The 24,691-nt window shown below is 45.3% G+C and overlaps 2 protein-coding genes across 6 annotated transcripts in view; both read right to left on the bottom strand.

Annotated features, from left to right (window-relative positions):
- LOC108704412 (IQ motif and SEC7 domain-containing protein 1) overlaps positions 1-10,558 on the bottom strand; it is a 140,408-nt gene extending 129,850 nt beyond the window's left edge. For 3 of the 4 annotated variants that reach the window (XM_041561876.1, XM_041561877.1, XM_041561881.1), the window contains exon 1: positions 10,199-10,374. In XM_041561876.1, coding sequence (XP_041417810.1) covers positions 10,199-10,359 — 161 coding nt within the window. In that variant the 5' untranslated portion in view covers positions 10,360-10,374. Of the gene's footprint in view, positions 1-10,198 lie in introns of all 4 variants that reach the window. The other variant, XM_041561880.1, reaches the window with a different exon arrangement.
- Positions 10,559-16,439: 5,881 nt separating this feature from the next.
- On the bottom strand, positions 16,440-24,412 carry yipf4.S (Yip1 domain family member 4 S homeolog). 2 transcript variants are annotated; one of them, NM_001091294.1, is given in 6 exon segments: positions 16,440-17,591; positions 18,600-18,713; positions 18,884-18,961; positions 19,061-19,232; positions 20,612-20,765; positions 24,132-24,412. In NM_001091294.1, coding segments are annotated over 6 exon segments (684 nt in total). In that variant the 5' UTR covers positions 24,160-24,412; the 3' UTR covers positions 16,440-17,453.
- Positions 24,413-24,691: the final 279 nt, after the last annotated feature.

The raw sequence follows: 24,691 nt of genomic DNA, 5'->3' as shown, positions 1-24,691 counted from the left end.
GTTATATCCAATGGAGCTGCCGACCAACAGTCGCTCCTTCAACTGTCATGTGCAGAGACAGACAGACCTCAGAGGCTTCATTTAGCACCAATTCTGCCATAATAAAGCTGAAATGTTCTGTACAAGTGAAATGAATAAGAGCCAAACACAACGCGGCACTTTCATCCTCTGACTCTCACATCTCTAACATGGAAAGTGGTGCAGAGACTCCGCTTATCTCCTTTCATTTCAATATTTGTGCCGTTTGGATAATAAATCCGCAGGGAGATTCTTGTTCCTTGAGCAAAAGAAATTGCTTTCGGATAGAGAAAGGCCAAAACATTATTTCCAAGCAAAAGTACTTATTTTGGTTTTTCTCTCAGTACTATTGCCTTGGAAACCGCTTGCATTGTACAAATCAGGAGGGATGGAGAGTTTTCTCATGGAAGTTAATCCAGTGCTGAGTCATCTTTATAGAGTTAAACCCAACGTTTTTCCTAAAAACACCAAAAGATTATTCCCTTGCACCACTGCTTCTATAGGGATGAGTAGAACTCTATTGCCTTTAGTTTTACATGGAACAGTCAGCTAAGGACTTGGGGTTTGAAAATGTGAATGAGACCGAAGAAAGGCATTAAAGTACCTGAGAGAGAAATTTAAGGCAGAATGACAGATAAAGGGAGATAAAGAATAAATAGTCAAACAAGTAAAGAGGAGATGAGAAATATAGAAGGAGAGAGAAGAGGGAGGATGGGGGAGAGTAAGGCCAAACAGTTGGGGGGAGAAAAGGAAAGGAGAGGGGATGAGAGACAGAAGGAGAGAAGGGAAAGGGGGTTCGGGAGTAGAGAGACAAATGGGGGAGAGGAGAAATATAGAAGGGGAGAGAAGAGGGAGGATGGGGGAGAGTAAGGCCAAACAGTTGGGGGAGAAAAGGAAAGGAGAGGGGATGAGAGACAGAAGGAGAGAAGGGAAAGGGGGTTAGGGAGTAGAGAGACAAATGGGGGAGAGGAGAAAATATAGAAGGGGAGAGAAGAGGGAGGATGGGGAGAGTAAGGCCAAACAGTTGGGGAGAAAAGGAAAGGAGAGGGGATGAGAGACAGAAGGAGAGAAGGGAACGGGGGTTAGGGAGTAGAGAGACAAATGGGGGAGAGGAGAAATATAGAAGGGGAGAGAAGAGGGAGGATGGGGGAGAGTAAGGCCAAACAGTTGGGGGAGGAAAGGAAAGGAGAGGGGATGAGAGACAGAAGGAGAGAAGGGAAAGGGGGTTAGTGAGTAGAGAGACAAATGGGGGAGAGGAGAAATATAGAAGGGGAGAGAAGAGGGAGGATGGGGGAGAGTAAGGCCAAACAGTTGGGGGAGAAAAGGAAAGGGGATGAGAGACAGAAGGAGAGAAGGGAAAGGAGGTTAGGGAGTAGAGAGACAAATGGGGGAGAGGAGAAATATAGAAGGGGAGAGAAGAGGGAGGATGGGGGAGAGTAAGGCCAAACAGTTGGGGGAGAAAAGGAAAGGAGAGGGGATGAGAGACAGAAGGAGAGAAGGGAAAGGGGGTTAGGGAGTAGAGAGACAAATGGGGGAGAGGAGAAATATAGAAGGGGAGAGAAGAGGGAGGATGGGGGAGAGTAAGGCCAAACAGTTGGGGAGAAAAGGAAAGGAGAGGGGATGAGAGACAGAAGGAGAGAAGGGAACGGGGGTTAGGGAGTAGAGAGACAAATGGGGGAGAGGAGAAATATAGAAGGGGAGAGAAGAGGGAGGATGGGGGAGAGTAAGGCCAAACAGTTGGGGAGGAAAGGAAAGGAGAGGGGATGAGAGACAGAAGGAGAGAAGGGAAAGGGGGTTAGTGAGTAGAGAGACAAATGGGGGAGAGGAGAAATATAGAAGGGGAGAGAAGAGGGAGGATGGGGGAGAGTAAGGCCAAACAGTTGGGGGAGAAAAGGAAAGGGGATGAGAGACAGAAGGAGAGAAGGGAAAGGAGGTTAGGGAGTAGAGAGACAAATGGGGGAGAGGAGAAATATAGAAGGGGAGAGAAGAGGGAGGATGGGGGAGAGTAAGGCCAAACAGTTGGGGGAGAAAAGGAAAGGAGAGGGGATGAGAGACAGAAGGAGAGAAGGGAAAGGGGTTAGGGAGTAGAGAGACAAATGGGGGAGAGGAGAAATATAGAAGGGGAGAGAAGAGGGGGGATGGGGAGAGGAAACAGAAGCAAACAGAATAGACAAGGGTGAAAGGAAAGAAATACATAAAGGGAATTAGCAGCTAAAATACAGGACAGGGGTAAATAGTAGAGGGTTTTTTGTTTACAGGCAGGTCAATGGCTTCTGATGACCATAGTGTGTGTGTAACTGTGATGAGATTAGATTGTAAACTCAACTGGGTCAGGGACTGATATAAATCTCCATAAAGCAAAGCAGAATATGATGAAATGGAAGTTCCCTCTCTAAAAACGGCCTAAATGTACATTTCTTGTGGAGATTGTAATGGGAATCTGTTACTTTAATGAATAAATCAGATGGTTGCGCCTGTTTGATCAAATGAGAAAGTAAATCTGTTATTTCTGCTCATTTTAAACTTCCCTGGGGCAGATGAAACAGAATTGCCCAACTGGGGGTATCAGTAACACACAAAGTGACACTTTTAATTAACCCATGCTAGGGACACACACCGTTGCCATGGCAATAGGAAGAGAATGAGCTTTATCGACAGGAGCAAATACATATTAAGCATTGCCAAAGCAGGTAGAGGGGTGAAACGGGTGGGGTTAGGGGGGGCAGTTTATGGGAATAGGGGAAAGTGGGGTCTCTCTCAGTCTATGACAGTCTCTTACATATTGTGCAGCTATTGTTACTGTCAGTGTCTCTTCTCCCAGTAGGAAGTGGAGTTTCCTCTCTTCTCTCTCTGAGCAGAATCCCTGAGTGACATTAAAGGCAACTGTTAGGCTTGATACAATAGTTACACTTATATTCCCCATAGATCCTACTGAGAAATGGATCAACTAATTGTAACAACTAATTGTATCAACTAAATGTATCAACTAAATGTATCAACTATATGTCACAAAATATAACAATTCAGATACTCCAGGGTCACTGACTGACAGACTGAAACACCAGAGACACAAACACTAAACTTTACACTTAGATTTTGGGAACAATAAGAAATAAAAGATGGAAAGTAATCGAAAAAAGTCTTTATTTATGTTGAACAATCGGAAAACCGCTCAACTGAAAAAAAAGTGTTTGGAAGGTGAACATTCCCTTTAATGCTTCAGATACGGTTTGGCCAGGCTATTGGATTTGACCGAATCTGAATATTGTGTGGGTACCCCTGGAACTATAGCAGGGTGACACCCCAATGTTTCTATATATCTGTAACCTTGTTATGAGCTAAGGGGGCCCAGTCTGAAGGCCAGTTAGGGGGAGATTTGGGGTGAGTGCTTATTTGTACCCTGGGTACCCCTGGAACTATAGCAGGGTGACTGTTACCCCAATGTTTCTATATATCTGTAACCTTGTTATGAGCTAAGGGGGCCCAGTCTGAAGGTCATTTAGGGGGGAGATTTGGGGTGAGTGATTATTTGTGCCCTGGGTACCCCTGGAACTATAGCAGGGTGACTGTTACCCCAATGTTTCTATATATCTGTAACCTTGTTATGAGCTAAGGGGGCCCAGTCTGAAGGTCATTTAGGGGGAGATTTGGGGTGAGTGATTATTTGTACCCTGGGTACCCCTGGAACTATAGCAGGGTGACTGTTTACCCCAATGTTTCTATATATCTGTAACCTTGTTATGAGCTAAGGGGGCCCAGTCTGAAGGTCAGTTAGGGGAGATTTGGGGTGAGTGCTTATTTGTACCCTGGGTACCCCTGGAACTATAGCAGGGTGACACCCCAATGTTTCTATATATCTGTAACCTTGTTATGAGCTAAGGGGGCCCAGTCTGAAGGTCAGTTAGGGGGAGATTTGGGGTGAGTGTTTATTTGTACCCTGGGTACCCCTGGAACTATAGCAGGGTGACTGTTACCCCAATGTTTCTATATATCTGTAACCTTGTTATGAGCTAAGGGGGCCCAGTCTGAAGGTCATTTAGGGGGGAGATTTGGGGTGAGTGATTATTTGTGCCCTGGGTACCCCTGGAACTATAGCAGGGTGACACCCCAATGTTTCTATATATCTGTAACCTTGTTATGAGCTAAGGGGGCCCAGTCTGAAGGTCAGTTAGGGGGAGATTTGGGGTGAGTGCTTATTTGTACCCTGGGTACCCCTGGAACTATAGCAGGGTGACACCCCAATGTTTCTATATATCTGTAACCTTGTTATGAGCTAAGGGGGCCCAGTCTGAAGGTCAGTTAGGGGGAGATTTGGGGTGAGTGTTTATTTGTGCCTTGGTACCCCTGGAACTATAGCAGGGTGACTGTTACCCCAATGTTTCTATATATCTGTAACCTTGTTATGAGCTAAGGCGGCCCAGTCTGAAGGTCAGTTAGGGGGAGATTTGGGGTGAGTGCTTATTTGTACCCTGGGTACCCCTGGAACTATAACAGGGTGACACCCCAATGTTTCTATATATCTGTAACCTTGTTATGAGCTAAGGGGGCCCAGTCTGAAGGTCAGTTAGGGGGAGATTTGGGGTGAGTGCTTATTTGTGCCTTGGTACCCCTGGAACTATAGCAGGGTGACTGTTACCCCAATGTTTCTATATATCTGTAACCTTGTTATGAGCTAAGGGGGCCCAGTCTGAAGGTCAGTTAGGGGGAGATTTGGGGTGAGTGCTTATTTGTACCCTGGGTACCCCTGGAACTATAACAGGGTGACACCCCAATGTTTCTATATATCTGTAACCTTGTTATGAGCTAAGGGGGGCCCAGTCTGAAGGTCAGTTAGGGGGAGATTTGGGGTGAGTGATTATTTGTGCCCTGGGTACCCCTGGAACTATAGCAGGGTGACTGTTACCCCAATGTTTCTATATATCTGTAACCTTGTTATGAGCTAAGGGGGCCCAGTCTGAAGGTCAGTTAGGGGGAGATTTGGGGTGAGTGCTTATTTGTACCCTGGGGTACCCCTGGAACTATAGCAGGGTGACACCCAATGTTTCTATATATCTGTAACCTTGTTATGAGCTAAGGGGGCCCAGTCTGAAGGTCAGTTAGGGGGAGATTTGGGGTGAGTGTTTATTTGTGCCCTGGGTACCCCTGGAACTATAGCAGGGTGACTGTTAACCCAATGTTTCTATATATCTGTAACCTTGTTATGAGCTAAGGGGGCCCAGTCTGAAGGTCAGTTAGGGGGAGATTTGGGGTGAGTGCTTATTTGTACCTTGGGTACCCCTGGAACTATAGCAGGGTGACTGTTAACCCAATGTTTCTATATCAAACACTGCCCCCCTCTTTCTTTATCATGAAATTAATTTCCTTTTTATGTTCCTTTAGATTTTACATTCATTTGTCAGACCAGAGTATTGATTTATTGATCCTCCCGTATGTGCTGGGACTTTCTCATAAACAAACACTTTGATGGGTGAATTATCCAAGTTATTGGTCTCTTGTCTAGAAATCTTCATTTTCTCTAGGAAAGGACTGTACTCTACTTAGACATGGGGAAAGGGCTGAAGAGCTGACAGTCGGGGAAGGAAGGGGGCAAAAGCAAAAGGTGTGAGTCTGTGACAGTGTTGATTAAAGCAATGTACAGATTGTGTGGGGAGTTTGGGAATTGGGTGACTCTACAACCTTCAGCCCCATTTACACCGTTCAACTCCAACAATCTCATCAGCTTTGGCTTCCATTTCCCAGAATGCATTATGGCCCATGTGTAACTGTTCATTTCCCAGAATGCATTATGGCCCATGTGTAACTGTTCATTTCCCAGAATGCATTATGTCCCATGTGCAACTGTTCATTTCCCAGAATGCATTATGTCCCATGTGAAACTGTTCATTTCCCAGAATGCATTATGTCCCATGTGCAACTGTTCATTTCCCAGAATGCTATAAGCACAGCTCCCATTGCCTTGTTGTTCATTCCTTGCTAAAGAGGCACCCGTCCCTTCCTTAAAGCCAGCTAATGTATCTGCAGTACAGTCAGGGAGAGAATTACTCAGAATTAATGCAGTTTAGGTGATTGGGGCGACAACGTAACAATTAAGTTTAACATCTCTGGTGCCAATCACATGACCCAGGTACCAGGATTACATTGGGAACAGGCAGCTCTCAGATGGGTCACGGATTCTGGCGAGGTAGGAAGTTCTATTAGGTGGTGTTGCTAGGGGTGAATTACCCTACCAACTAGGGAGTGACTGTGAAAGGCAAGTGTAAAGTGATGAGCCAATCACATGAGGGGGGCCCGTGGCAGCTCCAGGCCATAAATAGCCCAGATTAATTATCAGCCCAAATCCACTTATAGGATTTACCAGACTTTGGAGACTCCTCTGAGACTCGGGTTCTGCCACTGGAAACGTCCCTTTAATTTAATTTCCTATTAACCCTCCATCTGCCCTGGGGGAATGTCAGTCAATGGGGTTAAAGATAGGCCCAGGAGCTAACACTTGTATTTGTTACACGGTGACATTGGGCAGAGGAAACTCCTGTCACTCTTCCTCCTCATCTCCCTAATTATCAGTAATCCCTGCCCTCTGACCCCAAGTAGGAACAGCCCCACCCCCTCGTCAGTAATTAGCCACAGGATTCCCTGAACCTCTGACCCTTCCCTGCTTACAAATTATATCTGTGTCACAAACACTAAGGCCCACGGAGCACGGGTTTACTCTGAGCGGCTCAAAACAGCAGCAGTCACAACAGCCAGTGCACCCGTCAGTAGTCTCAATATAACGGAATGGAAAGGGCCACATTGGATGAAGGGCGAGCGGTTGAAGCTGCGCTCCCCTGCTTTCCGTCATTCTGCATTCAGCCGCAGGGGAGCGCAGGAATAGACGCATTTAGCTTTTTCCAATGGGGCTGTACTCACACAGGCGCATGTAGGCGCCGAACGCTCGTTGAGACGCAACAAGCTGCATTTTTCCTGCGTCCGGCGCCTACATGCGCCTGTGTGAGTACAGCCCCATTGGAAAAAGCTAAATGCGTCTATTCCTAGTCACAACTTGCAGTCTCAGCCTCCCTTATCCGTCTTATACTTTAAAGGGGAACTCATCCCAAAAAAACTGATCTTTTCCAGGCAGACAATTCTCACACCTGCAAAGACACAACTATAAACCCAATAAGAATCAATGGATACAGGGAAGTTGTGCAATATTTTCTTTCATTAGGCAAAACATATTTTCAGGTGCAGTTCCCCTTTAAGGGCTCATACAGACCAGCGATTTTACCTGCGCTCCCCTGCGTTCAGTCTTAATGCGTTCCACTGCACGTGAGCTCAGGAAGAAACGCAACTTAATTATTTAAAGGGACCCACACTCACACAAATGCATTTAAGTGCCGTACTCAGATGGAACACAAAATTCTGCATTCACTTATATGTGTCTGACTATGGGCTCATTGTCTGTACAGAGAGATCCCATAAAACTATGGCAGTATAGGTATTCCCTGTACTAAGCACAATTCAGCAGGAACAGTCCCTAAGTTTGCTCATAGTCTGTACAGAGAGATCCCATAAAACTATGGTACATAGGTATTCCCTGTACTAAGCACAATTCAGCAGGAACAGCCCCTAAGTTTGCTCATAGTCTGTACAGAGAGATCCCATAAAACTATGGTACATAGGTATTCCCTGTACTAAGCACAATTCAGCAGGAACAGTCCCTAAGTTTGTTCATAGTCTGTACATAGAGATCCCATAAAACTATGGTACATAGGTATTCCCTGTACTAAGCACAATTCAGCAGGAACAGTCCCTAAGTTTGCTCATAGTCTGTACAGAGAGATCCCATAAAACTATGGCACATAGGTATTCCTCTGTACTAAGCACAATTCAGCAGGAACAGACCCTAAGTTTGCTCATAGTCTGTACAGAGAGATCCCATAAAACTATGGCACATAGGTATTCCCTGTACTAAGCACAATTCAGCAGGAACAGTCCCTAAGTTTGCTCATAGTCTGTACAGAGAGATCCCATAAAACTATGGCAGCATAGGTATTCCCTGTACTAAGCACAATTCAGCAGGAACAGTCCCCTAAGTTTGCTCATAGTCTACAGCAGGGATCCCCAACCTTTTCAACTCCGTGAGCAACATTGAGAAGTAAAAGGAGTTGGGGAGCAAAACTAGCATGAAAAATATTCTTGGGCTGCCATATAAGTGTTGTGATTGGTCATTTGGTAGCCCCTCTGTGGATTGTCAACCAACATAGAGGCTCTATTTGGCAGTGCACCTGGTTTTTATACAACCAAAACTTGCCTCCAAGCCTGAAATTCATAAATAAGCACCTGCTTTGAGGCCACTGGGAGCAACATCCGAGGGGTCAGAGAGCAACATGTTACTCACGAGCTACTGGTTGGGGATCACTGGTCTACAGAGAGATCCCATAAAACTATGGCAGCATAGTTATTCCCTGTACTAAGCACAATTCAGCAGGAACAGCCCCTAAATTTGTTCATAGTCTGTACAGAGAGATCCTATAAAACTATGGCAGCATAGGTATTCCTCTGTACTTCGCACAATTCAGCAGGAACAGTCCCTAAGTTTGCTCATAGTCTGTACAGAGAGATCCCATAAAACTATGGCAGCATAGGTATTCCCTGTACTAAGCACAATTCAGCAGGAACAGCCCCCTAAGTTTGCTCATAGTCTGTACAGAGAGATCCCATAAAACTATGGCAGCATAGGTATTCCCTGTACTAAGCACAATTCAGCAGGAACAGTCCCTAAGTTTGCTCATAGTCTGTACAGAGAGATCCCATAAAACTATGGTACATAGGTATTCCCCTGTACTAAGCACAATTCAGCAGGAACAGCCCCTGAGTTTGCTCATAGTCTGTACAGAGAGATCCCATAAAACTATGGCAGCATAGGTATTCCCTGTACTAAGCACAATTCAGCAGGAACAGCCCCTGAGTTTGCTCATAGTCTGTACAGATATAGAAATATAAATGAATGGGATATTAATAAGGGACCCCAGTACATATCACAGCCAATCAGGAGTTATAATTCTCATAGCAGATTTGATTGGGCCCCAGGGCCACTTTGGCTGATGTTAGTGGGGGTCACTCTGTGTTATTGACATGGGGAGATTTCTGAGCATCAGGTGCTCTGTCCCCAGGATTTAACCCCAACAACACATGAAATTGATTTGAGGAAATCCCCCAAATATGCAGCTGGCAGCTCAGAGTCAGTAAACATATACAGCAGGTGAGACAGACTTACCTGTGTTACTCACATACCCCCCACACTCACCTGTGTTACTCACATACCTCCCACACTCACCTGTGTTACTCACATACCCCCCACACTCACCTGTGTTACTCACATACCCCCCACACTCACCTGTGTTACTCACATACCCCCCACTCACCTGTGTTACTCAGATACCCCCCCACACTCACCTGTGTTACTCACATTCCCCCCCACTCACCTGTGTTACTCACATACCCCCACTCACCTGTGTTACTCACATACCCCCCCCCCCACTCACCTGTGTTACTCACATACCCCCCCACACACTCACCTGTGTTACTCACATACCCCCCCCACTCACCTGTGTTTACTCACATACCCCCCCCACACACTCAACCTGTGTTACTCACATACCCCACACTCACCTGTGTTACTCACATACACCCCCCACTCACCTGTGTTACTCACATACCCCCCACACACTCACCTGTGTTACTCACATACCCCCCCCCACACTCACCTGTGTTACTCACATACACCCCCCACTCACCTGTGTTACTCACATACCCCCCACTCACCTGTGTTACTCACATACCCCCCCCCACACTCACCTGTGTTACTCACATACCCCCCCCCCCCCACACTCACCTGTGTTACTCACATACCCCCCCCCACACTCACCTGTGTTACTCACATACCCCCCCCACACTCACCTGTGTTACTCACATACCCCCACTCACCTGTGTTACTCAGATACCCCCCCACACTCACCTGTGTTACTCACATACCCCCCCCCCCCACACACACTCACAGGTACAAGGTTTCCCATATAAAACCCCAGGGAGGGGCAGTTGATTCTTTCAGTGAAAAAGATACAAGTGGGACCCCCGAGGGCTGCCCGGGGTACAATAGTGGGGGTGCAGGTGTGATTATTGGGGGGGCAGTTATTACCTCAGGGGGCAGTTATTCAGGTGCCGCAGGTGCTGAGCCCCCAGTAGAACCAGTTGCCCCTCCAGCTCCTCTATCCGCCCCCGCTGTCTCTCCAGTTGCCCCCGCTGAGCCTCAATCACCCGATTCATCTGCTGCACAAACTCCTCCGCCCGCTCCTCCATCCCCCCCGCCCGACGCTTCTTCTTCTTCTTCTTCTTCTCCCGAAACAACCGCCGCGATCTCTTCCCTCGGCTCCTCCCCCTGTGGGACGGACCAATGATACTGGGGGAGGGGCCAACACATTTGACTGACACTGAGATTATACCAATGAGTGGGGAGAGCTTGCCCTTTGCTTTGAGTGTGTGAGTGTTACATGTGAGTGTTGGACTGAGTGAGAGGCGGGGCCTATGAGTTGGGGCGGGGCCCTACAGTCCCACCTGTTGCAGAACTGCCCATCCTGCTCCCCGGCACCACCATCCCCCCTTTCTATATTAGCGGCACAGTCCCAAACACCACATTATGTACAGAAGCTCCCCCATATCTGTGTCTGGCTCCTCCCACCCCAATAGATTCTGGCAAGTTCATTGGATCCTGATGAAACAATCTGAAGGCCTGTGACTGTGACAAAAACCTTAGATTGTAATCTCTCTGGGCCAGGATTGATGGGAATGTGACTGGGACCTTAGAGTGTAAGCTCACTGGGGCAGGGACTAATGGGAATGTGACGGGGACCTTAGATTGTAAGCTCACTGGGACAGGGACTGATGGGAATGTGATAGGGACCTTAGATTGTAAGATCATTGGGGCAGGGACTGATGGGAATGTGATAGGGACCTTAGATTGTAAGCTCACTGGGGCAGGGACTGATGGGAATGTGATAGGGACCTTAGAGTGTAAGCTCACTGGGGCAGGGACTGATGGGAATGTGATAGGGACCTTAGAGTGTAAGCTCACTGGGGCAGGGACTGATGGGAATGTGATAGGAACCTTAGATTGTAAAATCACTGGGGCAGGGACTAATGGGAATGTGACGGGGACTTAAATTGTAAGCTCACTGGGGCAGGGACTGATGGGAATGTGATAGGGACCTTAGAGTGTAAACTCACTGGGACAGGGACTGATGGGAATGTGATAGGGACCTTAGATTGTAAGCTCACTGGGACAGGGACTGATGGGAATGTGATAGGGGACTTAGATTGTAAACTCACTGGGGCAGGGACTGATGGGAATGTGATAGGGACCTTAGATTGTAAGCTCACTGGAGCAGGGACTGATGGGAATGTGATATGGACCTTAGATTGTAAGCTCACTGGGGCAGGGACTGATGGGAATGTGAAATGGACCATAGATTGTAAGCTCACTGGGGCAGGGACTGATGGGAATGTGATATGGACCATAGATTGTAAGCTCACTGGGGCAGGGACTGATGGGAATGTGATAGGGACCTTAGATTGTAAGCTCACTGGGGCAGAGACTGATGGGAATGTGATAGGGACCTTAGAGTGTAAGCTCACTGGGGCAGGGACTGATGGGAATGTGATAGGGACCTTAGATTGTAAGCTCACTGGGGCAGGGACTGATGGGAATGTGATAGGGACCTTAGAGTGTAAGCTCACTGGGGCAGGGACTGATGGGAATGTGATAGGGACCTTAGAGTGTAAGCTGACTGGGGCAGGGACTGATGGGAATGTGATATGGACCTTAGATTGTAAGCTCACTGGGGCAGGGACTGATGAGAATGTGATAGGAACCTTAGAGTGTAAGCTCAGCACCACCATCTTGCTGTAGATTCCCAGGAGTCCCTTGGGCAGACAGAGAGTCACATGAGCAGGTATCAGGCAGTTGCGCAGGGGTCAGTCTCATTCTGCTCAAGTGACACATGGGAAAGTGAAACAAGATGGCGGCGCTGCATTAGACATTTCCATTGGGTCTAGTCGAGGGCTGTGCTGGGGGCGGTGCCACATAAAAGAGTCAGGTTGATGTTGGGGCCCCTCTATTGGCTCCAGTTCTCTGTGTCTCTTGTACTGCCCCCCCAGTACAACTGTCACATGACTCTATAACTGAATATAAACAAGATGCCCCCCCCTTCCCAACACAGGGAATATCTGGGCCCAAACAAGGACACGCCCACTGCTCCTGTATAAACCAATTGCGAAAGGAAAAGGTTTCCTGTTGTGGCCCCCCCATTATTACCAGGGTCTGTCATGTGATCCCTGTGGGGTGCAGGGGATACAGTTTAGATACAGGGAAATTAAGATTTGCATTGCTCCGCCCATCATTCCATACAAGGCCTGTGAGTGCTGTCACTGTATAGTAGCTCATTAGCCACAGAGATATGAGTGAGTGACATGAGTGTGAGTGTAGGACACAGTAAGGGTGAGTGAGTGACACGAGTGTAGGACACAGTAAGGGTGAGTGAGTGACATGAGTGTAGGACACAGTGAGGGTGAGTGAGTTACATGAGTGTAGGACACAGTAAGGGTGAGTGAGTGACATGAGTGTAGGACACAGTGAGGGTGAGTGAGTGACATGAGTGTAGGACACAGTAAGGGTGAGTGAGTGACATGAGTGTAGGACACAGTAAGGGTGAGTGAGTGACATGAGTGTGAGTGTAGGACACAGTGAGGCTGAGTGAGTGACATGAGTGTAGGACACAGTAAGGGTGAGTGAGTGACATGAGTGTAGGACACAGTGAGGGTGAGTGACACGAGTGTAGGACACAGTGAGGGTGAGTGAGTGACATGAGTGTAGGACACAGTGAGGGTGAGTGAGTGACATGAGTGTGAGTGTAGGACACAGTGAGGGTGAGTGAGTGACACGAGTGTAGGACACAGTAAGGGTGAGTGAGTGACATGAGTGTAGGACACAGTGAGGGTGAGTGAGTGACACGAGTGTAGGACACAGTAAGGGTGAGTGAGTGACATGAGTGTAGGACACAGTGAGGGTGAGTGAGTTACATGAGTGTGAGTGTAGGACACAGTAAGGGTGAGTGAGTGACATGAGTGTAGGACACAGTAAGGGTGAGTGAGTGACATGAGTGTAGGACACAGTGAGGGTGAGTGAGTTACATGAGTGTGAGTGTAGGACACAGTGAGGCTGAGTGAGTGACATGAGTGTAGGACACAGTAAGGGTGAGTGAGTGACATGAGTGTAGGACACAGTGAGGGTGAGTGAGTGACACGAGTGTAGGACACAGTGAGGGTGAGTGAGTGACATGAGTGTAGGACACAGTGAGGGTGAGTGAGTGACATGAGTGTGAGTGTAGGACACAGTGAGGGTGAGTGAGTGAGACGAGTGTAGGACACAGTGAGGGTGAGTGAGTTACATGAGTGTGAGTGTAGGACACAGTAAGGGTGAGTGAGATGAGTGTAGGACACAGTAAGGGTGAGTGAGTGACATGAGGGTGAGTGAGTGACATGAGTGTGAGTGTAGGACACAGTAAGGGTGAGTGAGTGACATGAGTGTGAGTGTAGGACACAGTAAGGGTGAGTGAGTGACATGAGTGTGAGTGTAGGACACAGTGAGGGTGAGTGAGTGAGACGAGTGTAGGACACAGTGAGGGTGAGTGAGTTACATGAGTGTGAGTGTAGGACACAGTGAGGGTGAGTGAGTGACATGAGTGTAGGACACAGTAAGGGTGAGTGAGTGACATGAGTGTAGGACACAGTGAGGGTGAGTGAGTTACATGAGTGTGAGTGTAGGACACAGTGAGGCTGAGTGAGTGACATGAGTGTAGGACACAGTAAGGGTGAGTGAGTGACATGAGTGTAGGACACAGTGAGGGTGAGTGAGTGACACGAGTGTAGGACACAGTGAGGGTGAGTGAGTGACATGAGTGTAGGACACAGTGAGGGTGAGTGAGTGACATGAGTGTGAGTGTAGGACACAGTGAGGGTGAGTGAGTGAGACGAGTGTAGGACACAGTGAGGGTGAGTGAGTTACATGAGTGTGAGTGTAGGACACAGTAAGGGTGAGTGAGATGAGTGTAGGACACAGTAAGGGTGAGTGAGTGACATGAGGGTGAGTGAGTGACATGAGTGTGAGTGTAGGACACAGTAAGGGTGAGTGAGTGACATGAGTGTGAGTGTAGGACACAGTAAGGGTGAGTGAGTGACATGAGTGTGAGTGTAGGACACAGTGAGGGTGAGTGAGTGAGACGAGTGTAGGACACAGTGAGGGTGAGTGAGTTACATGAGTGTGAGTGTAGGACACAGTAAGGGTGAGTGAGATGAGTGTAGGACACAGTAAGGGTGAGTGAGTGACATGAGTGTGAGTGTAGGACACAGTAAGGGTGAGTGAGTGACATGAGTGTGAGTGTAGGACACAGTAAGGGTGAGTGAGTGACAGGAGGAGAGTTATTTGGAGGAGGAGAGATACTGATAAACTTCCCCTTTGTTCACTAAGCAGAGTCCCACCAGCACATAAATGTTACAACGTGTAGTAGAAATCTTTTATTCTGGCGACACCTGCTGGCTGGGCAGGGAATCTCACTCTGGGAAACAGTTTCTGCAGGAAAAGGTGAAACCACTAAGAAAGCAAATCCTTTATACACAGATACTCAGCACTGTTATATATGGAGGGAGGGATACTGAGCTCTGTTATATAAAGTGGGGGATCATTATCAGGGAGAGTCTGTGACTCAAGCATTGGGTGTAACTAGGGACACAGTAATAGCAGCCTCCAGTGGTGCAACTGTGAAACATATAAAGAATGGCAGATGGGGCTAATACTTGCCACACTGTACAGGCCCAGAATGTAAGAAAATAAATAAGTACAGGTAAGAAAAGCAGCCAAGTGAGTTTTGTTAGAAAAGTTTGTTTCACGCCACACTCCATTATATGTGCATAAACCAGTCTATCCTGTAAATCAGGGACCAAACTGGGGATCATTGTGCAGTATGTGTCAGTTCTTAAAGGGATACTGTCATGAGAAAACATGTTTTTTTGTTTTTTTTCTTCAAAACACATCAGTTAATAGTGCTGCTCCAACAGATTCCTGCACTGAAATCCATTTCTCAAAAGAGCAAACAGATTTTTTTTATATTCAATTTTGAAATCTGACACGGGGCTAGACATATTGTCAGTTTCCCAGCTGCCCCAAGTCATGTGACTTGTGCTCTGATAAACTTCAGTCACTCTTTACTGCTGTACTGCAAGTTGGAGTGATATCAACCCCCCCCCCCCAGCAGCCCATCAGTAGAACAATGGGAAGGTAACCAGATAGCAGCTCCCTAACACAAGATAACAGCTGCCTGGTAGATCTAAGAACAGCACTCAATAGTAAAATCCAGGTCCCACTGTGACACATTCAGTTACATTGAGTAGGAGAAACAGCAGGCTGCCAGAAAGCAGTTCCATCCTAAAGTGCTGGCTCTTTCTGAAATCACATGACCAGGCAAAATGAGCTGAGATGCACCTACACACCAATATTACAACTAAATACACTTGCTGCTTCAGGAATGACATTTTATATTGTACAGTGAATTATTTGCAGTGTCCAACACTGACCAGGCAACATGTTCATCAAGTGACACAAATACTGGTCTCCTGTAGTTTATTAAGATTTGCATTCAATCAGAAATAGCAGATAGAGTAGAGAAAAGATCACAAGAGAATCCTGCAGCCACAAACAGGGGGTTCCGACAACTGAGAGAAACACATCAATAGGGCATGTACCAGATCTACAGGAAAGGTTTTAGTATTTAATGTAATCTCTTTCCCACCCCCAATCCCGGTCGTTAGCACTTTGCTACGAGACATGCTCATAAGCAAAATATATATAGTGAATAAAGTACCCCCTCTTGTAAAATATAAGGATATTATAAGTTACCGAGGAGTTTCATGACCATGGTAACTTATAATATCCTTATATTTTACAAGAGGGGTAAAATATTTTTCAGTGAGTCATGTGACAGAAATGACATCAGAACTCACCGTTTATAAGGATATAATTTACAGGATATTCATGGCTTTTGTGTATATATATATATATATATATATATATATATATATATACACATTGTATAAGAGCAGCAGCCGTCACAAGCTTTGCACACACAGGTGCTGCCATATCACTAACACAGGGGTTTCTAATATTCTAGTATTTTATTCAATTAACAGATTAAAGGGCCAGTGCACCCGCTGTATTTGCACCTGCTGTACGGAATTGTGCTCAGTACAGGGCAATGCCCATGTTGATTTAAAGGGTTTGTCACCTTTAAAGTAACTGTCAGTATGATGTAGAGACTGATATTCTGAGACAATTTGCAATTGGTTTTCATTTTTTATTATTTGTGGTTTTTGACTTATTTAGCTTTTTATTCAGCAGCTCTCCAGTTTGCAGTTTCAGCAGTCTGGTTGCTAGGGTCCAAATTCTCCTAGCAACCATGCACTGATGTGAATAAGAGACAGGAATATAAATAGGAGAGGCCTGAATAGAAAGATGAGGAATAAAAAGTAACAATAACAATACATTTGTAGCCTTACAGAGTATTTGTTTTTTAGATGGGGTCAGTGACCCCCATTTGAAAGTTGAAGAGAGTCAGAAGAAAAAGGCAAATAATTCAAAAAGTAAAAATAAATAAATAATGAAGACCAACTGAAAAGTTGCTTAGAATAAGCCATTCTACAACATACTAAAAGTTAACATAAAGGTGAAGCACCCCTTTACGGCTAAGGGCACATGTGATGGCAGGTCCCACAATCAGGAGGGCAGGATCTGCAATGTGTGACCTTCCAATAAGCTTTCCTGGGTGTGGAATAGTCCATGCCACATGGGGAGGGGGGTTATAAAACAACAGGAGGACTGTGCACAGCCAGCGAGAGACAATGGTCACTAAGGCAAGACTGAAAACGCAGGAGGAACCAGTAACACCAGTGCCACATGAAGATTATCATACATTTAACTCTTTATTTACATTACACAACTTGCGGCCCTCCTGCACTGGCTGAAGCAATGGCCTAGATACAGTTTTATTTATACGGACCACTTCTCTCAGCCATATACCTTATACTGAGCAGCCGATTGGCTCACGTGTGTCAGTGTGGTGAAGAGAAGACTTTTTGATTTGTGTTCATGTAAAAGTATCATGAGACTTTCCTTGTAGATCCTTTTAATATCCCAGGAGCCTGCACCACAATATGCAGTAGGGCCCCCAGGACACAAATTGGGGTTTAATTGTAATCACTTCTGTGTCACCCAGAGCTTTGTCCCGGAGTCCGGCCATCACCAATCCAGTATCCATAGATCCATACACAAACATACACATCTCAGCCAATCACACGCCGGTGTAGAGAGACAGGAAGTAGATGTACAACAGGAAGATGGGGTAAATCAGAAGGGGCTTCTTGCTCTTAAACTCCTCCCCGACCAATAAAGAAGCAGCGCTGTATGCAGCCCAGAATACCCCAAAGAGCTGCAACACAAAAATAATGTTAGTTCATCTTTAAAGGGGTGATTCACCTTTAAGGTAAATTTTATGATGTTATAGAACGGCCAATTCTAAGCAACTTTACAGTTGGTTTTCATTATTTTTTTTTTTTTTTTATGGTTTTATAGTTATTTGCCTTTTTCTTCTGACTCTTTGCAGATTGCAAATTGTCTCCGAATATCACTCTCTACATCATACTGACAGTTATCTCAAAGGTGAACAACCCCTTTCAATGATGCAAATAGGGATATGCAGAGGCAATTTGCAGATGGTCTTTATTTTTATTTTATATTATTTAGCTATCTGGTTATGTCCAATTTACCGTAGCAACTATTCGGAATGCACCGAATCCACTATTTTGGATCGGCTGAACCCTCAAATCCTTTGCGAAAGATGTGGCCAAATACCAAACCAAATCCTAATTTGCATATGCAAATTAGGGGTGGGAAGGGGAAAACATTTTTTACTTCCTTGTTTTGTGACAAAAAGTCATACGATTTCCCTTCCCAGCCCCTATATATGCAAATTAGGATTCAGGTTCAGTTCGGCCGGGCAGAAGGATTCGGCCGAATCCAAATCCTGCTAAAAAAGGCAGAATCCCAAACCGAAACCTGGATTCGTGAATCCCTAGCAACCAGGCAGTGGTGTGAATGAGAGACTGGAAGGTGAACAGGAAAGGGCTGAATAGAAAGATACAGAATAAAGTGGACATTGTAGACTCACAGAACAACCATTTCTTTGCCGGGGGAGTCAGTGACCCCCATTGTAAAGATCAAAAGAGCCAGAAGAGGAAATTTAGAAACTATAAGCAAAACAGACCAACTGAATAGAGTGCTAAGAGTAGGCCATTATAGAACATATTAAAATTCAGTTAAAAGTGAAGATAAACCTCAACTGAGAAACAAAAATATGAAAGTCTTTCCGAGTTCTGAAGAGAATGAATTGATTACCAGGATTTAAAGGGCCACACGCTGTATTTCTATTGATACTCACCTTTATTGCAGTGGAGACAATTTCAAAGGGGCGAAGCAGCAGCAGTGCAGGCGCAATGACAATCAAGGGCAGCAGGGAATATCCTATGACTCCCAGCACTTGCCCGTACGACACCTATAAAACAGCAATAATCAAAGTAAAAACAGAACATCATCTAAAATAGGTGAATTAAATGAATTTACATGAAAGTGGAAGTAGAATAACGGGTGAGGCAGGTCCAGCGAGGAATGCACTGCTTTGCCTGAGTAATGCTCATATTAATGACATTGTAAGGAGACACTTACCTCTCCAGACAATACCCTCGCAAGCAGGAACACTGTCAGTGATCCAAATATCCATATTGTGATGATCCAGGACACCACCTGCAATGAAACTCACAGCTAAGAGCACGTGTCTATGGGACAACTGGCTGCTCATATGGGATATACTGCCCCCTAGTGCCACGGTGTAGTTGTACTTACTCGGAACTGCCCATACAAGGAAATCATGGAGAAGAAAAGGACGACGGCGAGGGGTCCCCAGAAATCTGGGTTGTCTCGTACCACCTGTCTGTTGAACCCGAGGGACGGCATGGGCATCAGGACACAGCGGATTTTATAGTAAATGTCTTTGAGGTCGATGTCCAGTTCCTCCCTATGATTGGGGAATAAACATCAATAAACTGGGCACAATAGATACAAAATACATTATTGATACAATGTATTACTGCTGCATTCAGAAGTGAAAGGAACCCACTGCACATGCTCAGTTACTGTGTGTATATATATATATATATATATATATATATATATATATATATATATATATATATATATATATATATATATATATATATATATATATATATATATATATTGTGTGTGCAAATAATAAATATATCGAAAAGAAACAATGGCAATATAAAGCTGCCCCTTTAAGATGCAGAACCACAGACTTTTTATTTTAAAGGGGTTGTTCACCTTTAAATTAACTGTTAGTATGATGAAGAGAGAGATATTCTGAGACAATTTGCAATTGGTTTTCATTTTTTATTACTTGTGGTTTTTCACTTATTTTCTATTTTGCGATTTCAGCCGTCTGGTTGCTAGGATCCAAATTCCCCTAGCAGCCATGTATTGATTTGAATAAAAGACTGGAATATGAATAGGAGAGGCCTGGATAGAAAGGTGAGGAATAAAAAGTAGCAATAACAATACATTTGTAGCCTTACAAAGCATTTGTTTTTAGATGGGGTCAGTGACCCCCATTTGAAAGATGGAAAAGAAGAAAAAGGAGAATAATTGAAAAACTATAAAAATAAATAATGAAGACCAATTGAAAAGTTGCTAGAATTCTCCATTCTATAACAGACTTTAACAAAGTGTGTAACACAGTAAGCACGTCTGTAAAAGATTGGCATTTCTTTTTTAATTTAGGTTTTTATTCCTTTATGACTGCAGGAAGCTGCCTTGTTGCCAGCATTGGACATCCCATAGCAACAGATTTGCATAACAACCAGATGTCTGGCTTTCCTCTATTTCTGCATTGATAAGAAGCTTCTTCCCCTGCCCAGGACACTAGTAACATGTTATATTTGTGGTGTTATTCAGGCCACTCCCAGGAGAAACAATATGCAATAACGATACACACTGAGAATGCGGAGAGTGGAAGGAGCTCTTCCAAACTGGTTGCTAAGGAGTCATGAGCCCAGCATCAGGACAGGCAGCTGCGTGAATGAAGGCATAAAAGATATATTAATAAAAAAGATGAATAAGTGAGAGCCAATGGCAAAGCTAATTATCTGGGATTTAATGCACAGACAAACTGCCACATGTCATGCAAAAGCTTCACCTATCCTGCCCCATACCCAGCATTCAGAGTGGGCAGCAGATTATAAGGATTACAGGGATAGTAAAATGTTCGTGCCATTTTAATGATGAATCCGGTGGGTTATACAAACACAGGGCATAAATGAGAAAAATTTGGGCGTGCCCCTTTAAGGAACAAGGTTTCTATGTTATACAGGTACCTACAAGAGGGGCTTGTTGTCCTCGGGGTCGTTCTCTTCAACCTCCATGAGCCACCCGTAGCCTCTCTGCCGCAGGAAGGTGCTGGCCGTGGATTCCTTGGAGAAGTCTCCGCCGAGATTTAACTTGACATCAGGGGGCGCTATAGAGCCGCTCAGATCTAGGGAAGAGAATAGAAAATGCAATTAAACCCATGTGCTCTATAAAGTAATCTATAAAGGGACTATGAAGATTTTCATTCACCCAGGTCATGGTATATCTAATACAAGTAATTCAAAAAATAAATAACTGGACTTGCCGAGTAATTATTGAAGATGTTTCACTGATCATCATCTTGAAGAAGCTGCTCGGATGAGCAGTGAAACGTCTTCAATAATTACTCGGCAACTCCAGTTGTTTCTTTTTTTAATTACTTGTATTAGATATTCTATAAAGTATTCCAGGACTCCGATGGGCTGTTCTCATTGGCCCTATAGGGGGATAGGAAGTCCCATTGCATCCTGGATAATATGGGTGCAATATGGGTGCAATATGGGTGCAATATGGGTGCAATATGGGTGCAATATGGGTGCAATATGGATGCAATATGGGTGCAATATGGGTGCAATATGGGTGCAATATGGGTGCAATATGGGTGCAATATGGGTGCAATATGGGTGCAATATGGGTGCAATATGGGTGCAATATGGGCAGTTGTGCACAAGCCAGACACCCTGCTAGAAGCACCTTTACTGAGGTTTATACACCATTTATTGCTCCTGATGAATGGAAGGCCTCTGGGGACGGGAGTGCTGGAAGACCCCATGCAATTGGTCGGCATTACATATATAAACCATAAGAAAGACAAATGGCTGAACCTTTAAAGGCAAAGTAACGTTTATTCTGGTTGAATTGCCATTCACACGGACATCCACACAAGGTTGTCACCCAGATGATGGGCCGGACTGGTCTGAGTCAGTCATTGTCTCCTCATGTCAAACACAAGGGACTGGGGGGCTGTGCAAACTCAAACCCCCAACTACATCTCAGGCTGGAGCTATGGAGGGGTCAGTGCCCAGTCAGTGGGCAAGATCAGCCAACGTATGGGCATCTTAACTCAAACAAAAGCACCAGGACTGACATGCTAAAGGGAGGGACACAGAGACACGGCAACAAACACACTGTCAACTTACTAAGTAACAGGAACAGAAAGCTCAAACTCCCAAAAGTTGACAACCAATCAATGGTGTCTGGTGCTGAACTGGAAGATCCACACCTGCCACGGGATCATGAATGGATCCAGTCAAATTACCAGCAGAACACCAGTCACTTGTAGTGATGCGCCAAATCCAGGATTCAGTTGGGAATTCAGCCTTTTTCAGCAGGATTTGGATTCGGCCGAATCCTTCTGCCTGGCCGAACTGAATCCTAATTTGCATATGAAAATTAGGGAGGGAAATTGCGTGACTTTTCGTCACAATACAAGGAAGTAATAAAATGTTTTCCTCTTCCCACCTTTAATTTGCATATGCAAATTAGGATCCGGTTCGCTATTTGGCCAAATCTTTTGCGAATTCGGGGGTTTGGCCGAAAACCAAAATAGTGGATTAGGTGCATGCCTAGCAAAAAGTGATTTTTTTTTAGGCCAAAAAACACCTCAAGACCCTTTAGTAAGTTGACCCTTTGTCAACTAAACTCCTCCCCCTGTATCATGTCATGAGTCAGAACTGCCAGCTCAGCAAGGATGGGAGCGAAACATCGCGTTGGCTGTAGGTGCACCTTTCAATACATTTGATTTTTTCTATAAGGAATCCCGGAGTTGCATTTTTTTCAGCAGAGAGTCTTTGCCCCAAAATCTTAAGTCTTTAGTAACCCTAAGTACCAACATGGGGTCAGTAAGTACTAGTGCTCTATATGTACAGCAGGAATGATGCACCTCCTTTCTTTACTAATTGGTTCTTAATGAATTATATTAGTAGAGGAAACTTAGTCACCCATGTAACTCAGCCTTGTGCCTTTTATATGGTCACAGAACAACCCCTCAGTGACTTCTAATATCCTTATCATTTACAGTAGGGGGTACATTATCCCTTATAATACATGAGTGATACTCAGAGTTCCCTGTATAACTCAGCCTGCAGCCTTGTGCCTTTATATGGTCACAGAACAACCCCTCAGTGACTTCTAATATCCTTATCATTTACAGTAGGGGGTACATTATCCCTTATAATACATGAGTGATACTCAGAGTTCCCTGTATAACTCAGCCTGCAGCCTTGTGCCTTTATATGGTCACAGAACAACCCCTCAGTGACTTCTAATATCCTTATCATTTACAGTAGGGGGTACATTATCCCTTATAATACATGAGTGATACTCAGAGTTCCCTGTATAACTCAGCCTGCAGCCTTGTGCCTTTATATGGTCACAGAACAACCCCTCAGTGACTTCTAATATCCTTATCATTTACAGTAGGGGGTACATTATCCCTTATAATACATGAGTGATACTCAGAGTTCCCTGTATAACTCAGCCTGCAGCCTTGTGCCTTTATATGGTCACAGAACAACCCCTCAGTGACTTCTAATATCCTTATCATTTACAGTAGGGGGTACATTATCCCTTATAATACATGAGTGATACTCAGAGTTCCCTGTATAACTCAGCCTGCAGCCTTGTGCCTTTATATGGTCACAGAACAACCCCTCAGTGACTAGTTCTAATATCCTTATCATTTACAGTAGGGGGTACATGATCCAGTATAATACATGAGTGACACTGAGAGATATGAAGAGAGACACAGAGAGGATACAGATATAAAGAGGGAGGAGGAGGAGGAGTGAGAGGAATATGACACAGGCCGATAGAAAGTGTCAGACACAAAACAGCGAGGTCTCACCTTCAGCCCCAGAGGAAGACACGAAGGTGAAGTCCCCCGGGGGGCTGTTGGGGTTCAGGGTACGCGCTGAAGGGCCGGGGGGCTGCATTCTCCGTTTCTCTGTGACAGGGAAGACGACGAGAAATGACGACTTAACTATTTGGATGACGTCAAACCCTAAGTAGTGGCAGAGGAAATAGAAGGCAGGAATGACAGGAAGTGATGTGCCACCATGTGACCAATCAGTGCACGGCGTTACCTAGGAGACCGTTTAGTTCCTCCCACTGCTAAATCGTTCCTACTTCCAAGAGTCACGTGGTACGTCAATGAAGGGAGCTGAGAGATACCCAATGAGAGGGAGGATTTGTGTTGGGCGGAGCAAGGTGTCACAACTTGCCGCTTATCTACAAGACATACAATAAACTGCAGTTCGCTTGCAAGTGATCCGCGCGCTGCATGTGGTCAGTGTATTACGGTAGAGCCTGGCACGTGACTCTGTGACGTCTGGAGTGTGGGGAGTGCCCCACCTGATGGAGACAGGGAGTCAGTGAGGGGGAGTTGGGGAGAGTTTGGGAACAGCGAGTTCTGATCATATCCCCATAAAACTGCTGAATGATACACAGTATTATTTGTAATAATAATAATAATTGTTCTTTTATTGTAACTTACCAATGGGGGTGTGAGGAGCGTCACACATAGGGGCAAGCGGGGTGTTTGCCTCCCTTGTACTTGTACTTGTAGATAATAAAAGATATTCTCTTGCCACATGTATATCTATTGTTTTGAGAACCTGCAATAAGCTTATAAAAGGCTTCCATCTTATGGTCAGCACCCCTTCAAATAATGGACCATCCCAAGCCTGTTCTACTGCTCAGAGCAGCAGTACTCCTTAGCTCCGCCCCTTCCCCCTGTGAGACGCTTCCTGCTCCTCAGCTGTGTGAGGAATTAGCTCCACCCTTTCCTCCAATGAGACGCTTCCTGCTCCTCTGTGTGAGGAATTAGCTCCACCCCTTCCCTCCTCTGTGTGAGGAATGAGAGAATCACAGTAGAGAATCTTGTCCTGATGAAGCAGCTTCTTTCCCAGGGCAGATGAGTGTGTGTCTGTGTTTATGTATATATATATATATATGCCTGTGTAGAAATTAGCGGTTTGTGTAAATGTGTGTTTGTAAAGGGTAACTATGTTTTAACCCTTTAAGTGCCACAGATCATAGATTCTACAATCTGCT

The sequence above is a fragment of the Xenopus laevis genome, chromosome 4S (genome assembly GCF_017654675.1).
Source record: "Xenopus laevis strain J_2021 chromosome 4S, Xenopus_laevis_v10.1, whole genome shotgun sequence".
In the NCBI taxonomy this organism is placed as follows: domain Eukaryota; kingdom Metazoa; phylum Chordata; class Amphibia; order Anura; family Pipidae; genus Xenopus; species Xenopus laevis.
Note: the sequence above shows the minus strand (reverse complement) of the source record. Positions and strands in the feature narration are given on the sequence as shown.

Coding starts and splice junctions, on each gene's coding strand:
- yipf4.S (XM_041591278.1), bottom strand. CDS start 23,571: ATGCAGCCCCCCGGCCCTTCAGCGCGTACCCTGAACCCCAACAGCCCC. Junction 19,233..20,611: donor GAGGACAACAAGCCCCTCTT/GTAGGTACCTGT, acceptor CCCCAATCATAG/GGAGGAACTGGACATCGACC. Junction 18,714..18,883: donor CGAGGGTATTGTCTGGAGAG/GTAAGTGTCTCC, acceptor GCTGTTTTATAG/GTGTCGTACGGGCAAGTGCT.